Consider the following 17,149-nt stretch of genomic DNA (forward strand, 5'->3'; position numbering starts at 1 on the left):
CAGTACTGTACTCAATGTTGCACTTAGGATAAACTAGTTAAACAAATATCACTTTTAAGCAACTTACATAAGAATTCTGACATAAATTCTAAGCTTGTTAAGACCAAATATACTGGAAATAATTAAATGAGTTTAACTTGGAATATCTTACAAATCCTTCATTTTACCATGAAAACTTGGTCTTAACACATGTACTTGGGTGTCATGGCACAAACACCATGGGTGTATCAAAATTGCATTCCACATCTGGGAGGTCCTTTTGTCATGCATGCTACACACCTTGCTAACTGTCATGTCTTGCAGGAATACTGGAAGAAAAATATTCCTGAGTCATTGTTGCACTGAGAAGTTTTACTTGTGTTTTTGCAGTAGCGACGATTAAAAAAAGATATTTACTATGGAAAAGAACAATTGCTGCAAAGCAGATCACTTACAAAAATCTTGATTGTTACAATGATAACATTGTCCTATCACTGTTACGATGATAGGACAACATTCACCATAACATGTAAAAAGAATAATCTGCAAGTTTTTAGTATGTAGGCATGAATCCCTGTCATTTTATATCATGATGTTAAAGTGTTTATGTCGTCATTCACATTTCTTTTAAATTTTGCATACAATTCTATATTTATGCTCATGGGGAAAAAAGTCAACTATTAGGTAAGGGGTTAAATTTGAATGGGAAATTATAGTCACATGTTTTAGCATAGTAAAAATAACTATCAAATGTATGTGGGTGTACAATTTTTTTTCCACAAAGAACAAGGATATAAAACAGCCCAGGGTACTATTTTTGATCTCAGTTTTTTTTTTCTCTTCCTGGTTAAATACAGGTAACAAAGCACCCGCTTCGGATGTTATCATCCCATCACCAACATAGGTTTTTGAGGAATAGTGTTTTTGACCCAAAATTAGGTTTCCTGAGAGTTTTAAGGGAATATAAGGACTTCTACAGATGCAGAAATCCTATATTTCAAGTATGTGCTTAGAAACACTCTTAAAAGAGAGAAAAACAATCAAGATTTTTGTGTTTTCATTCCCATTATACCAATCATCAGTTATGCAAAAGTGAGTGAAAGGCCAACTACTTGATTGAAGCAAAAATAGGCTTTCTCACAAAATGTCTTGAAAATTAAATGGATCTTACATCCATTGAAATTGTCTGCAAGACAACTTTTTTTTTTTGATTGTACCTTATTGAGATAAAAGTATAAATTGGTATATGCTTACCAACAGATAACATTTTGAAGAGAAAACTGATTTATCAGAAAACACTTATGCTTCAATGTGTTAATTAACTTTACTGTTTAATAATTACAATGAGATGGATTTCTCATTGCCAAAAGTATTTCTACCACAGTATTTAATATATTTCAGACATTTCACAGAGACATACTTGCACATACCTATACATATAGACAACTTAGAATAATCAGCTCATCTCAGTGATGTTTATGGAATGTGGGAGAAAGTCATATTATCCACAGAAAACACATGATAGGGAGAACATGCAAACTCCATGCAGAAAGGATTGTAAATTATGCCGCGACTTTAAAATCTGCCTTTTTTCATATTTCAGATGACTAAACAGTGATCTTACTGTTAAACTGGGTTTCTGTACACCAAAACCTGAAAGAAACTTTAATCTTGATGGATTTTTTTCCTCCTCCTCCCAGACTAGTTGCTTGTTATGGCAACCAATAAAACTGACACTGTAGCAGTTTTACAAGTTTTGTAAGTTTTGAGGACCAGTCGAGTTTCCCTCTGAAAAAGTTAAAGAACTTTTTTTTCAGTCACACGACTGAGTGAAAATAGGATCAAGTGTACCACCTAGCGGTGACTTGCAGTTTACACATTAAATTAGATTAAAAATGATACAACTCAAGGTCTAACATATAAACAACATCTTTTTTTTTTTTTAGCTAAACATTAATAGCATTTTTAATAGATAGTCAATCTGTAATCACAAAGGAGATTGGACCTGATCTCGTTCTTCGCGTGCAGGACGGCAAAATAAGGTCAAACTCCCCGGGCCACCTGAAAGGTGTTGCCACAAAAACGGAACTATGACTTCAGAAACCTGAGCAACGGGTAGCTAGCTTGCAGGTGATGCTGGACTGCGTAAATGTTTGACTGACTTGAAAGTACACGTGAGTATTCAGTTTCTCAAAGGCTTTTACGAGTGAAAGCCTTTCTATAAGAAGGCTGGAGTTGGTGTTTTAAAATGTTAAGACGAAAAAAAAAAAAATGTACGTCTTACATTAGATTAAAAAAAAGGTCTTTACTTCAAGAAATGTCGACACTTGACAGCTATTTGTTATGTACAGTAGCTTTTAGTGAGTCATTAAGCAAATAATAAATGATATGCTACAAATGTGCGCCCTCTAACCTCCCTGTTCCCCTTGCACGTTGTTTGTGTGCTTCCATGTTCCCCCAAAATGCATAATGTTTTGGCTTCCTGGCCATGAGACCAGCTGTGTTGTGGCTTGGATGAGATCCAGTGTGCATGTGTAGAGCAACTGAGCAAGGTTTTTGGATTGTTTGATTTGTGTGATATGCAGGCCTTGAGGCCACCTGCCATAGGGGATCTTGCCCTGTACCGATACCAAAACCTGCCTTGTAACTAGAAGCCAAGTTGTGGCTCTTTCATGTGGGCCTGATCTCCTTAAGACATCAGCAAATATTGAACAAGTCTCTGCCCAGAATCAAACACATCTGCTGTCATGTTAGTCCCCACCGTTAGAGCAGAGACAAGCAGAGAGGGGGAGAGGAAACAGCAGTGGGTCTGTTGCATTAGCTTCTGTGTGGACACAGAGCTAAAGTTTATACCTAACAAACACAAATGCTCAGTTTTAAGGAGCTTAGGCTAACTGTGTTCCTCAGCAAACAAATATGAGTCTGTGTGAAACAGAGTGCAAGATGAGCTCTGACATTTCATATGCCTCAGTCATGTTGCAGAATCAATCTGAAGTATTTTGGGATTGTTTTGGACAGTTCTGCTGTAGAATTAGGCTAGATTACAGCATTAAGTATATTTTTAAACACTTGGACCTATAAAAGAATTCAGAGAAGCGTGTTGTATACGCAGCTAAAAGCAGACATGCTCTCATATGCAAATAAACCATCAAGTATACAAATCAACAGACTTACAAAACAGACTGCTGTACTCTGAGCAAACATTTAACTGTTTTGGTGTCAGTGTAATCTCTTTGTGCATTTGCTTCCATTTACTCAACCAGATACTTTTTGATCTCCTATATCATGAGTCATATGCAGCTCGGTATATCACGGACAACTTGGACAGACCTCGGCAAGTTTACCAGTGGCACTCTGATTCACTGAAACTAGGACTCGTGTGACTGGTAGTGCCGGTTTCAGCCACTATGGCTTCTCCACCAATCACCTGACTTTGCTTCTGAAACACATCCTGTTGTTCATCATAGTTAGAATGGTTGAGATGTCTGCAGGAAACAAAAGTTACGAAATAGTAGGAAACTAACTCAGTGCATCTCTGTCAAGGTGTGTATAAGAGGACGTCTGAGCAGGTAAATTAGCTTTTCTCTGTCTAAATTTGATGGGAATTGCTAGTCACATTTTTCTGTTTGAGTTTGTAGGTAGAATGGAGTAGTTCCAACAATCAGTTGTATGACTAATTATGGATAGTGTGGAACACAAAAATACATGGAAAATGCATAATAATGAAACTAATGTACATTTATTTTAACAGTCACTCCTTCGAAATGTAGAAGTATTATTTTGAAGATTATCGATAGGCAGCTATATTGACAATTCATATAGTTTCTTGCTCATCACTAGTCTAAACCCTTAAAGATTTGAAATATGCTTTAGTAAATAATCTACAACAAATACACTTTAGTCTTCTTTTGAAATGTGCCTATAACCTTTGCTTTGATAACACAAACACCTTCTGTTATCACTGTTTTGGGGCTTTTAGGAATGTATTTGTTCTCTGTAGTTCTCCATATCATTCTTTTGTAAACAGTGTGTGAGGGAAACAGATTTATTTTTCACATTTTTGTTTACTTCCCGATAGGTGTTACTTAAGATGGAAGGCAAAAAGAAATTTCTAGAGAATTTTCGTCTAAAAACTAAGCTACCCAACATCAAGAAACCACGTAAAAAGCCGCTTGCCAAACAGCCAAGGAACCTGGCCAATCGGCGCAGCATATCAGTGCCAGACCTTACCTCACTTCAAGTCGAAGCAAGCTCTGGAGAAACTGATGCACTGGCTACCCCTTCTGAGACCATCAACTTTGGCACCTCTCCTGGTCAGAGTGATACAGATTCTGTTGCTAGTGGTTCAGTCAGTGAAGGACCGCTTTTTGCAGAGAAACTCACTCACTCAGTGTCAGACATTCAAGACAGGATTCATAACATTAATCTTCCATCATCAAACAGATTGAGTGCTCCACCAACCTATGAGGATGAGGTTTACTTGAAGACCTCAAGCCCACAGAACAAAAAGAATGTTCGTATTGAAGGCTTTTCTCCACAAGAGCTTAGAAAACCCAAGAAAAACATGCAAAAGTTCACATTCGAACCCATTAAAGAGCCAGAAAGCGACCAGGCGGAGAAGGAGAGTGTACCTGAGGAAGAGCCCTATACTCGCAGAAGGACGTCTGATGCTGTTGCAGCCGTCCTCAACAGAGCGAACTCAATGGGGGAAGAAAAACGTCTTCACGCTGAGAAGAAAACCGTAATGTTCGAGACAACAAAGCCGACGTTAGAAAAGCAGACTATACAAACCAGCCGGCCAAACTCCTCTACAGATAGGCTGTCCTTAGAGGCTCAATTTGACAATGCAGATGCCTTTTCTTTGTATTCTGCATGTGTCACTCCCAGTGAGGATCAAGTTAACATGCTATGGCCCTCGACCTGGGATGAGGAAGACCTTGAACAAGTGTCTTCTTCCTCTCTGCATAGAGAAATGTCCATGGATGACGGTGTTTTGGACTTAGAAAACCAGGATGAGTCTCTAGAGGAGGTTAGTAATATGGATTTTTGTAATATTCTGTTTTTTTTTTTTTTAATTGAACTATAAATCAAGATAGAGAACTCTTGTTTACTTATATGTGAAATTTATACAATAGCTCACACTAGAAATCGTTTTTTATATTCTGATTCACAAATCCAAGACATTCCAACTTGGATGCAGTTATTAATTCCTTTTGAAAAACTTGGGGTACTATTAAGAACACCTAATCTTTTGTGAAAAGCATAGTTTTTAATATTGGAATGGTAGCTTGAGCACATTTATTTGAATGTTTGCATAGTTGATTTAACAAGCAAATAGCATGCATGTCTTTCTTTTTTGCCCATAAGAAGAATTGATGAGAAATGGCATAAAGCCATTCTCATCAACTGAATTGTAGATTCACTGTGTTACTTTGGAAATATGTTTCTTTTTTTTCTTTTTTGACATCAGTCAATCTTTGACATATGAAAAAGCCTCTGAGTTTTTTGCAATGACCTGCTGAGGTTTTGCTGGGATATAATCTCAACCTTTTTTTCTCTTTAACGTTTCTGAAGTACAGTGACGAAACCAGTTACAAACCTGTGTTACAAGTCTTACACAATATGGTTTAAATCTCTCTACAATGTGAACAAAAAGATTAAAATCTCTTATGCACTGTTGACACTCTATGCCCTTAAAGCTGCAGATATGTAACTTTTATCTGCTGCTTTAAGATAAAAGTTAAAGCTACATAGGAAGGAAGGAAAAGCTCTACATATTTGTTACATATTTGTTGAAACGGTCACTATATTGTGATAGTATGGTATGAGGCAGATAATATGTGAAATAATTGGACTCCTCTGCCATCTCCCAGTGCTCCCAGTCCTAACTAGAAACAACCAATCAGAGTCGGGAGACAGATTATTGCTGTCAATCTCAATCTCGTGAGGCGCTGCTCATCCCTCCCCTCCCCACCTCATTTCGGTTCAGGTAGCATAGTGCCAGATCTTACCTCATTTCTAGGTAAAATGAGGCAAGTTCAGGCTCAGGCTAGTTAGCATTACCACCGATTATGTAAGATTTTTACTGCAATGGTGAGTTGCTTCTTCAACATTAGCACATTTAGCAGCATTGACTGATAGCGTTAAGACACTCCTCCTGGCTCTGATTTTTTATTTTTTTCACTTCAGAGGACAATAGCAGCTCAGGGAGGAGGAACAGAATGATCTTTTCGCAGATTATCTGTTTCATAACAAAATGTCATGACATGGAGAAAGTTTTAACAAATATGTATGAAAGATATTCTTTATGAAAGTTATATACTGCACCTCTAAGAATTTGTATATGAACAAAACTACATGCAGAAATGTTTGTTTTTAATTAAAAATATATTTTTTAATAATTCTAATTCAGAACTCTGCAGAAACTTTTGAATACTGTGATGACTTTGATGACAACAATGCAGAAGGCACTGTGAGTAGTCGCATACAAAAATACTAAAACATGCCAAGCAGCTTCTATGAACAGTCAAGTTAGTTTAACTTTTGGTTTCTCCACAGGACACTTTGTTGTCAGGCCCCGATGCGCCGACAACCTCCCGGTTCCAGAGGTACCTCCTAAACATCAACTTAAAATATGGTCGGAATCTGGTCATCAGAAGCAGGCGTGCCGGTAGGTCACCAAGATGACCCTCAAGAGTTCCGGACTCTCCTGCAACCTGCTAAACTTTAGAAATGTACATATTTCGAAACTGTTCTTACAGCAGTATGGCAGGCTGATGCAGCTGGCTGGAGCTGTTCAAAGAAGCCAGTCCCATTTTTGGTTAAAGGAATGCAGCCCATTGTGTGTTGCCAGTGGTAATAGCTAAAGGGTGAGGCCTTAATGAAACATTGCAGGTGAACAAAACCTGCATACGTTTGTAACGTTTAAGCACAAAACAATTTAAAGTTTCACATTGGGAAAGGGTTGGTGTGATTAGGAAGAATGGGGTGTGTTTTCTGGTTTTGCTTAAATGCAACTTTGCTATGAGAATGACAACACAAAAACGACAACAAAAAAAAAAACATTAGGAAGTATGCAGTTCGACCAGTATGACAAAAAGCAGACTATACCAGAGTGGAAACCTGTATTTCAAAAACAAAAACTGCAGTTGTTGTAGTAACTCCTCTTTAATTGACTTGGATTTTAAAAAGGAAAATATTTTTTCATGAATAGCTTTTATACATTTATTTATTTTGAATGGACCAAAAAGTAAAAAAAAATAAATAAAATTCTGGAAATAATTTTTCTGTTTTATTAATTTAATTTGTGATATTTAGTGAAAAAGGTCACATGTCATGAGAGTTTACATTTAAAGCTCTGCTTTAGCTATGATAGCATATGATAGCAGCATGGATATTGACAGAGAAACCTTAGATGAGAATTCTTACAATACATTTGATTCCATTCAGAAGATCAGCTTAATGTTTATACTTCAAAACAACAGCTTCCTCTGGTGGCCAAAAACAGAACTACAGCAGTACAAGAATAAAAAAAGATGTGTGGTCTCAAGCATGACGATTTGCTGACATATTTTGAATGTTTGGAGGACTTGCTTTTCTTAAAAAAATATAAACTTGTTTTTAGATAGTGTTAGATTTATTTAATGTTTTAAATCTAATTCCATATCATTTCAAAGCTACATCAACATCAGTTCGTTTGCAATTGAAAGTTTCAGGCTATTCTTCTGTTGACCATCAACCCTGTCGCTGTGGAGTTCTCTCTTTTATTTTTCTAATCCTGTTGGGTAAAAGGAGACCCTCCAAGCCCAGCGTCCTGTGCTAGTTGAGATCTTACACTTCGTGACAAGATGGCACAATGATGATGCAATGCCCATACACGCCCCCTGCCTCTGCACTGTTTGCCCAACAATCAGCACTGTGCCAAAGGGCCACCAATGGCATACATTGTCATTACATATTCTGAAAGGGACCCACACCGCCAGCCCCCCACTCCTTGGGGTTTTTGTTCTCCCCTCTTTTTCCTTTCTTCCCCCCATTAATTTCCATCGTCACCATTCTCACTCATGCCAGAGCTTTTTCGCCGTGCTAGCTGCCACATTCTCCTCCTGTCAAGTTGCCTGGAGGTTTCCCTGTCACGGGCTGGCAGGGTGGAGCTGCTGTGGGTCCTGCCTGCCTTTGCGAGATGTTCATTTGGAGTGGGGAGCTGACAGGCCTGACAGCCCATCCCCACAGGGCCTTTGTCATGTGATTCAAGCCTCCCCGCAGGCTCTCTCAAGCACCCCTTTATTCCCCCTCTATACAAATGAAGGCATGGGGCTGGCTTTCATTTTTTTGGCCAATCTGCGTGCAATTGCAGAAACAAAGAAGTCCGATACCCCCACCTCGCTCCCAGACGGACTTTCTTAACAGGCTTGGGAGATTAACACTGGTTGCTTCTAGATTTTGGGTTTCTGGTCGCCTCATGCTGGCGAGTGTTTCTACTCTTTTGACAATTAAACGGCTACTTTCCTGGTTTCGCCATGTGTGGTGTGCACGTCCTGCCCCCAAATGACAGTACCTCACATAATTGTCGTGGGGGAAGGGTGTGTATTGTCCTAGACATAGTGCATATGCATGGCAAAAATACACTCTGAAAATGTTTGCATAAAAATATTCCTTCTAATATTATATGAAAGTTGCACATCCATTTCTCAGTGTGGGGATAATTTTTTTTATGTAATTAATTTAAGGTTCAAGTGATCCATATGTGAAGTTCAAACTTGAAGGGAAGCAATTCTATAAAAGCAAAGTGGTTTACAAAGACCTGAATCCACGATGGAACGAATCCTTCTCTCATCCTCTTCGAGACAGACACCATGATGTGGAACTTCGGGTAGGCATTTTTAATTTTTTTTGCTTAAACACATGCGCAGAGTTTCAATAGTAGCCATTATTAACTCAATGCAATTCAAACTCAAAACATTAATTTTTTTATGAGATGCATTAAATAGATTATAACATATTTGCAGGTCTATGATAAAAATCTCACAGCTGATGACTTCATGGGTTCAAGCACTATTTCTCTGAAAAACCTTGAGTTGCACAAGTGAGTGCTTGATCGATGCATTTCATGTGAATTTCATGATTTAACTCAAAGCAAAAAAAATACATATATAATATCTTAAGTGAATTATGGTTTTAAATCTGTCGTTCTCCAGAACACATGAACTGGAGTTGCATCTTGAGGACCCTAAGAGCAAAGAAGATGACATGGGAGTTATTGTCCTCGAAGTCCGCTTGAATTTCCGAGATGCGACAGTGAAAAGAGGCAATGTATGAATAAGTCTGGTATTTAAAATGTTTGCAGATTAAATTTTATTATATGTACTAATGAATGCCTTTCTTTTATTATTTTAGAGATTTCTGCCAAAAAAGAAGGTAACTACTTTCATACTTCCCACATTTTCTTTTATATTAAAAATGTCCTGAGTATGATTACTGTAGCATTCTTCAAATAAAGCTTTTCTTTTATTGGGAAGTTCTTACCCACAAGAGCACTAGGGGGCAGTAGCTCACTGTGAAATGGCAAGACAAAGAATTATGAGTATGTTATGGACCCTGGCTTTTGTGTGTAACCTTGTTTCACCACAGCCAATATAAATGTACATATATTCGTAAGATGTTTAATTAACCTTTAAGCCATGATTATATGGTATTTAAGCAATTAAAAACTGTGGCAAAATCTCGTTCATTTCAGAATCAAAATATTACACCTTAAATCTGTCACTGGGATTTTTTGCTAAATATTCCATAGGAGTATTTTGTTTAGCAGTAAACAAAGTTTCATTTCCCCCTCAAGTGGTTTTCAATACACCGCTACTGTAATTAGATTCAGAGTGAAATTGGAGGGTTGCTGCTTGGGACTCACTCTGCAGCGAGTGGGTTTATCTTCACACCTATGCTGTCACTACATCTGCCACTGTTCAGTCTCTTGATGGTCCAGCAGACAATCTCAATTTGAAATGAGATGACAAAGAAATGAATGCCATTTTCCTTCAATGTTGTAGGTTATCCGCTGCAGATGGTTAAAGATGCTCAAAGGGGGGCAGAGATGCGCAGTGGGACTATACACAACGTTCTACCCGTTTAAATCAGACTGCTAATTTAACAATGTAGCAATGCAGTTTTTTTCCCCCTGATTTGTTTTTGAGAAACGTACAGTATCTTATTGCATTTAACACCTATCGTGGTCTTTCTGCTCAGCTCCCCCTACGTTGGTACATCATTTTCTCCCTCTGTGATACCACCACAGAGACTGGGAATGGCAAGTGCCTGAGTAAAACTCTGCTGTGTGATAGTGTTTCAAACAGGAGGGGGCGTGTGGGAGAAGCGGAAAAGCGAAGGGTGGGTGGTGGTGGGCTCGGGCTGTTCAAGGCATGTTGCCAATGTGGGATGCCTTAGATCGGTAGGGCTGATAATTCCCAGGCATGGTGGGCAATAACCCAGATGTTAGAATGTAATATCACAGCTGTGGATGGACAGTGCTGAGGTACCAGCCAAATGGACCTGGGTCTGAGCTCATCATGCTTGTCCCCATGCTGTCCCACCATATGGAAGCAATCGTGCAGCCCTTTTAGGACCAGGAATAGATTCTCTTTAGGGGCCACTTACAGTTAAGTGGAATTGTTTTATTGGCCGCTGAGATAGAAATGTGTCCAAGATAAACACTTGGGATGACTTGGCTGAGGCCTGTTTTATATCGCTCCCTCTACTCCCTCTTGTTCCTCTTCTTTTGAAGGGGCTGATATTTATAGGGCTGTGCTGTGGTATTCCATGTTAATTCAGGTCTCTGAGATATGCTTTGATCCCCTCTGGATTGGGTGGCAATGTGGGTTATGACCCTCTAGCGAAGAGGAGGGGCCTCCCGAGTGGCAGGGGGAGTTGCAGCAAGGCCGTTTGAAGCGCCGTCGCCGGGGCAGCCGAAGGAGCGAGGCAATCAAAGAGGCTAGAGCAGATTACGCTCCTGCTCTTTAATTACAGTCAGCTCTACACAACCTCTGTGCTGTTTGTTTTTACAGCCCTGGCCTATCACCGCACGGCCTCACGGGAACTCCAACATGGAAACATATCAAGGCCTCCTTTCCTCTCTACTTCCTCTGTGGCACATAGCACAAGTGGAGAGTTTGCTGTTATTATTATTTTTTATTTCCTTTATCTTCTTATCTTAAGTATGAAAACTACTATTTAGTTTTAAAGCAGCACTTGAGAAAAATAGTGCTTGAATCAAGGTTCCATTTGTCCATATGCAGTTGTGTTTTTTGCCAATTCCAAATTTAAGGTCTTATATTTCTGCAAAAATGTGTCTTAAATTCAGAGTGAATCTGTGAGCCGAGAGCTCCAGAAAGCTGAATCTAAAAAAGTTGAAATTTTGACATGAGAAAGTATATAGGGACCCTGTTGTTAAATTAAGACCGGATATATTGGCCAATGTGCAGTAAACTCTGACGCCGGCCATACATACTGCATGTATGCATAATTTGCTGATGAGAGAGCTGTATGGTTAGCATCATTACTCACTGCTGCCTGCTGTCTCTGCTGCAGTATGCCAAGTGTCCTGCCTCCCCACACTCAGTCTGGGAGCCAGTGATGAGTGGGACTGTCACAGCCAGGGACATCTGGCTGTTCGCTGACGGTCCTCTCTTCCTGCCTTTCCTGGAAACCTCCATGGTGTATGCCTTGCTTGTCAGTAAAGATGTGCTAATGTGCTTCAATAGAGATAGCTCTGTATAATGTAAACCTTTGTCCTACTTTCATGCAGGAAGTTAACACAATAAAGTGTTAACCTGAGGAAGTATCATTATTAAAATAAATAAATAAGCTCTAACTATGTACAGGCACATACAAATTTGTTAGTACATTTTATAATGATGCATAAAACCTTACAGTAAGCTGTGATGGCCATGGTAGATGATTTTTGCTACCGGTGAACCATTTCTGTCTTCTTGGTCAATCGATTTGGATCACAATCCTGCTGAGAAACTAAATTAAAACCAATTTTTGGCTTTGTTGCAGAGGTCACTAAATATTTATTTAAAATCTTCTGCTATTTCAAATAATTGATGATGCCACACTTTCTAAGAAGGCTAGCAAGGGAAAGGTGGTCACAGTACCACAGATCATCTTACCTTACTTGGGTAATGAGGGGCTTTTCTATATATTCTTCCTCAGTGACATGCCAAATCCACAGAGAGAGTGAGAAATTTCAATCTTAATGCATACATTTCCAGTTAAAGTTCAGGCTGCACATAGAAAACTCCAAATGTTTAATTTTTGTGATGGTTGGTGGAAAATGACTTGTGGCAGCGCTCCCACCATCACCGTATTGATATTGTTTCCTAAGTCTTGAGGAGGCCAAGACGAGCTTTGAAGTTTTAACTTTCTGTGCTATCTTCCTCACTCTGATATATATGGACCTTCAAAAAAGCATTCTTAAAGGCTAATGAATCTGCGAGCTTATATGTTTTGGATATGCTAGAATTTTTAAAATGTCATTAAATATGGTTTCTTTTAGGTCTTTTAATTCTCTCGGCTCACATTTCAACCCTCACATTTGTTCTTGATGTTTTATTTCGGACTAAATGAAAAGTAAAAACCAGTTAATAAATTGCAAGAAATTAACTTTGTAGTAAATTAGTGATTGCTATTTTAATTTAAGATAAGGATTATTAAATATTCCCATTTTGGCCACTGTACGATTGTACTTGTTTTTCTCTTGATTACTAAAAGGTGAAGCACCAGCATGCTTTCTTGTTTTGTAGTATGAAACTTTCAATAAAGCATGTCTACTTTGCAAATTTCTTTCAAGTTACTTAACGCAAGAGTTAATTCTTTGGTTTGATGTTACTAAACCTAAATTGTCACTCCTTTTTTCTACAGTGAATACATTTTCTTAGATTAAAATTTGGATTTTGCTTAGTCTGGTAAGAGTAAGCAGTACAATCTTACCAGAGTAAGATTGTACTGCAAATAGATATTTACTTTGAGGCTCTGTACACCATGTTCTTCTTTTGTTCTACAGCAGCAGAACCAGTTCCAAACTCCACGGACTAATGACCCATCAAAATATCAGCTGAAGAGCCAGATGTGGACAGGCATACTCCAGGTCACCCTGGTGGAGGGACAATACATGCCACAGCATGGTCATGGTGACGTCTACGTCCGCTTCCGCCTTGGGGATCAAAAATACAAAAGCAAGGTTGGCCTTTTTTGCGTTTTTTTGTTTTTGTTTGTGTATATCATTTTGTTTTTTCTCCCCACATCTACTCCCCCTTTTCCTTTTGCTTTCTTAGCCTTTCCGGTTTACTTTTCTTCCAGCTGCTATCTCTCCACTTCCCAGCTTCTTTCTCCCAGCAGGTGCCCGTCAGTGACTCACCTGCACCTTGGCTTACTGGGCCATGGCAGAGGCAGCTCATTAGACCAGGCAGGGCTGCCACTCGTTTCTCACTGTGCTGCAAAGTGCTGGGCTTCATTGCCTTCATTTACATACCCAGCATGCCCTATTCGTCTTACCTGTATTTGTTGGCCTACCCCCCCGATGATTCTACGGTGCACTTGTCTCGTGTTGTCGTGTCATTTCTTTGTAAACCACTCTGCTTTCCTCTCTGCTTGTTTGTTTGTTGAACAAAGCTGATTCTAATTGGAAGCTGTCAGTGTTTACAATCCCAGAGTGGCAACCGAGGTGTACCCGTACAAGCGCACACAACTCGATACACATACATGCAACACAGCACACCTCTCTTTTTTTTTCTTTTTTTTCCCCCCGTCTCCTGCTTCATTCGGATCAGGCTGAACAAAGACTTTATCCCTGTGTCAGAAAAGAGATAACTTGATGTGATAAACCTGTCATCCCATTAAGCATACGTCTGTGTTTTTGTGTTATTGTATATTAGCTAAAACTGTGTCTTACCATTTTCTAGAACCTTTGCATTCAACCAAATCCCCAATGGAGAGAGCAGTTTGACTTCAATAAATTTGACGACGTCCTGGAGCCTTTACAGGTGGAGGTGTACGCAAAGAGAGGGCGGAAGGGTGCAGAATCATGGGGGGCGTGAGTATTTACTTGTTGAAACTGGTAACTTTCCCTCATTTGCTGTCTACAGAATTTTGTTCAGTCTCTGCAGGCTCTTAAAACCAAAATGCATATCATTATATTTTCAAGACATAAAACCTACAAATCTCAAAAATGTGGTTTGCTAGGTCTACTAGCTACTGCACTCAGACAAACCTGACCTCTTCACAGCACAAATCACTAATTATTTGAAATAAAGTTTCTGCTGCAACTTTTAAAGTCATTATATTTGTGTTTGGTGACCATTGCATTGTTACCTTGGCTTAGTATTCCAAACATAATTCTTCACTAACTTTTTGCCGTGATTTCAGCTCGTTTTTTGTCTATCACGTATTTATTTTAAAAATTATTGACACTATTATATAACAAATATTTGTTATTTTTTTTTTTTTGCTCTTATAAAGTCCATAATATAGCCAGATTCCAAAATGGATCTTAAATTGCACTTAATTTCGTATTAAGTTCCTATTTTATACTTATAGCTGAAAAAGATGGTGGTATTATACAATAAACATTTTATTATATTTTTGTGACTCATTTGTTTTAAATGTAATCATAACGGTGTGAAAACGGTATAAAAAATTGTCAATTAGACCAGCGGTCCCCAATCCCCGGTCGGTGGACCGGTACTGGTCCGTGGACCAATTGGAACCGGGCCGCGCAAGAAATAGTGAAATATGTCTGTTTTATGTATTATTTGAGTCTGGAGGATCTTTTATTTTGAAAATCCTTTAACCGGATTCTCTTGGTTACTTGCGCGCCAACACTGAGGCCACAAGCAGCGAAATGAGTAAGAAACAGATCAGATGTCTTTGGAAAGTTTCTTTGCGAAGGGGAAAAGGCCTAGAGAAGAGACAGGAGAATGGATTTATCCCGGACCGGTAGGTGAGTCCCACGTTACAAGCCCGCTCTGCGTAACATGCGGCGACCGGCTGCTAAAGAGGCAATGAAGCTTCAAGCTGCTTCGCCTCGTAGAGACCAAGCAGGCTGTGGATATAAGCAACACTTCGGGTGTTATTGTCTCCCATCATCACTCCCAGATGGGTCACTTGTCGCAGAGAAACAAGCTCAGGGCTCCCGTTAGTCAGTATTGTGAGTTACAAGTTTCACGAAAGTAAAATGTTCGTTTTTGTAGCACATCTGTATCTTAGTTTGAAGGGATATATAAACGTTACCATAGCGACCAGAGTCAGAGCGTTTGGGCAGTGGTCGAGAGAAGAGGAGTAGAGCTTGTGAGTCTTAAGTCTGGTTTAGACGGAAAGATTTAAGAATGTCGGCCGATTCTCCAAACCTCTGTGACCACAGAGCTGATAAAAGTACAACAGGTTCGATCGGTTCATGTGTCCAAGGCAGGAGCAGCACGAACTGATTCCAGTCATGAACATCCCGATTCCAGAGGATAATCCAGTAAAACCCCCAACATAGCATACGGGAATTTAGAATAACCAAACACGGATGACGATGTAGAAGCAATAGTGATAGTTTGTGGACTCATTTTAAGAGATAAAAGATGTAACAAAAAGAAAAGGCGCTGTATAAAAGACGACGTGCGCAGCCGCTCTATTTGCTGCACTATGATTTGGAGGTGAATATGTTTTTTCATAGTTAACATTTTTAACTGAATAAACATAATAATGACCTTTAGATTTAATAATAAAAATTTCCACATATCATCTCCGATATCCACCGGACTCAGTTGCGCAATATGTCAGCTGTTTGGGATTCCCCTCTGTTCTTACGTCACCACGCTTTTTGATAGGCTACCTGTCACATTCAGCAGGTCGTATTCTCATTCCCAGACAGGAAAAACCCCACAGGTTGCGATAAAAACACCACCGGGAACACCAACGCCGCCTGCCTCCCCTCCCGGGCTGCAGCAAAAGTTTTCTAAGTCTTGACCGGTCCGCTGTAATAAAAACGTTGGGGACCACTGGATTAGACAACTGTAAAACTGACATAAACCTTGTTGTGTTTCAGGTATGAGATTGACGTATTGAAGCTTCCATTAAATGAAAGAATGGATTACAATTATGTGTTGAACCCCGGAAAAGGCAAGCTGGTCTTTCTGGTCACACTGAGACCCTGCTGGGGCGTCTCCGTCTCTGACACTGAAAACCCCACCTTCGAGAATCAAGATGAGAAAGACGCAGTGGTGGAAAGACTTGTACGTAGCAATATCAAGACCACTAAAATGTTGGCCTTTTTCTAGTCACCATTTACTTTTCAATTCCAATTTGTTTGTTTCAGAGTTTGAAAAACTCTCACAAGTGTTTACAAGACGTCGGTTTCCTTCAGATCAGCGTGGTAAAAGCAAACGATCTTCCAGCCACAGACATCAACGGTAAAAACCCATGTACTTTTTCATCTGCTGTCCTCATATTAATTGCCTCTTCTTTGCCTTAGACAATAAAACATATTTTACCATTTGCAGGAAAAAGCAACCCTTTTGTGGTTGTTGAGCTTGGAAACTGCAAACTTCAAACTCACACTGTTAACAGGAGCGTCAATCCAGACTGGAACGCAATCTTTACATTGTAAGAAAACTTTTCAAATAGATACTATCACCTTGCATTTTTGTTACTATATTAAAGGTGTGTGTGTGTGTTTTTCTCAAGCCCAATAAAGGACATTCATGATGTTGTGGAGGTGACTGTCTTTGACGAAAATGGTGACAAATCCCCAAACTTTTTGGGAAAAGCAGCTATCCCTTTACTGACAGTAAGTTTGTGAATTTTTTACATAAAACACTAAATATAAATACTAAATATAAATACAGTCTCAGATAAAAAATGTATACACATTAACTCTATTTGTAAATTCTGAAAGGTTGAGAGTGGTCAGCTGATGTGTCTGTTCTTGAAGAAAGAATGCCTTGAAAGAACTTCCAAAGGGACCATCACACTGGTGCTAGAGGTCATCTATAACAAAGTGAGGAACAAATTGAATGTGTTTGACATGGCATGAATCAGTAACCCTTATGAAAGGTATCCCTCGGTTTTTAGAGGATATGGTTTTAAATGGTCTGTTCCTTAAAGTATTTTTAATTTAATCAAATTCAAGAGA

At 39.1% G+C, this 17,149-nt stretch overlaps 1 protein-coding gene across 3 annotated transcripts in view; it reads left to right on the forward strand.

Moving 5' to 3' along the window:
* The first annotated feature begins 2,069 nt into the window (after positions 1-2,069).
* Positions 2,070-17,149, forward strand: part of mctp2a (multiple C2 domains, transmembrane 2a) — a 45,871-nt gene continuing 30,791 nt past the window's right edge. Inside the window, exons 1-15 of one of the 3 annotated variants that reach the window (XM_008412368.1) lie at positions 2,070-2,153; positions 4,058-5,008; positions 6,392-6,451; positions 6,538-6,649; positions 8,709-8,851; positions 8,988-9,064; positions 9,177-9,291; positions 9,376-9,396; positions 13,037-13,213; positions 13,935-14,065; positions 16,064-16,250; positions 16,334-16,427; positions 16,518-16,620; positions 16,702-16,804; positions 16,913-17,014. In XM_008412368.1, the coding sequence (XP_008410590.1) occupies positions 4,070-5,008; positions 6,392-6,451; positions 6,538-6,649; positions 8,709-8,851; positions 8,988-9,064; positions 9,177-9,291; positions 9,376-9,396; positions 13,037-13,213; positions 13,935-14,065; positions 16,064-16,250; positions 16,334-16,427; positions 16,518-16,620; positions 16,702-16,804; positions 16,913-17,014 (2,364 nt within the window). In that variant the 5' untranslated portion in view covers positions 2,070-2,153; positions 4,058-4,069. Of the gene's footprint in view, positions 2,154-3,469; positions 3,549-4,057; positions 5,009-6,391; positions 6,452-6,537; positions 6,650-8,708; positions 8,852-8,987; positions 9,065-9,176; positions 9,292-9,375; positions 9,397-13,036; positions 13,214-13,934; positions 14,066-16,063; positions 16,251-16,333; positions 16,428-16,517; positions 16,621-16,701; positions 16,805-16,912; positions 17,015-17,149 lie in introns of those variants that run through there. The other 2 variants (XM_008412370.1, XM_008412369.1) reach the window with 2 other exon arrangements.

Source organism: Poecilia reticulata, linkage group LG6 (assembly GCF_000633615.1).
Source record: "Poecilia reticulata strain Guanapo linkage group LG6, Guppy_female_1.0+MT, whole genome shotgun sequence".
In the NCBI taxonomy this organism is placed as follows: Eukaryota; Metazoa; Chordata; class Actinopteri; order Cyprinodontiformes; family Poeciliidae; genus Poecilia; species Poecilia reticulata.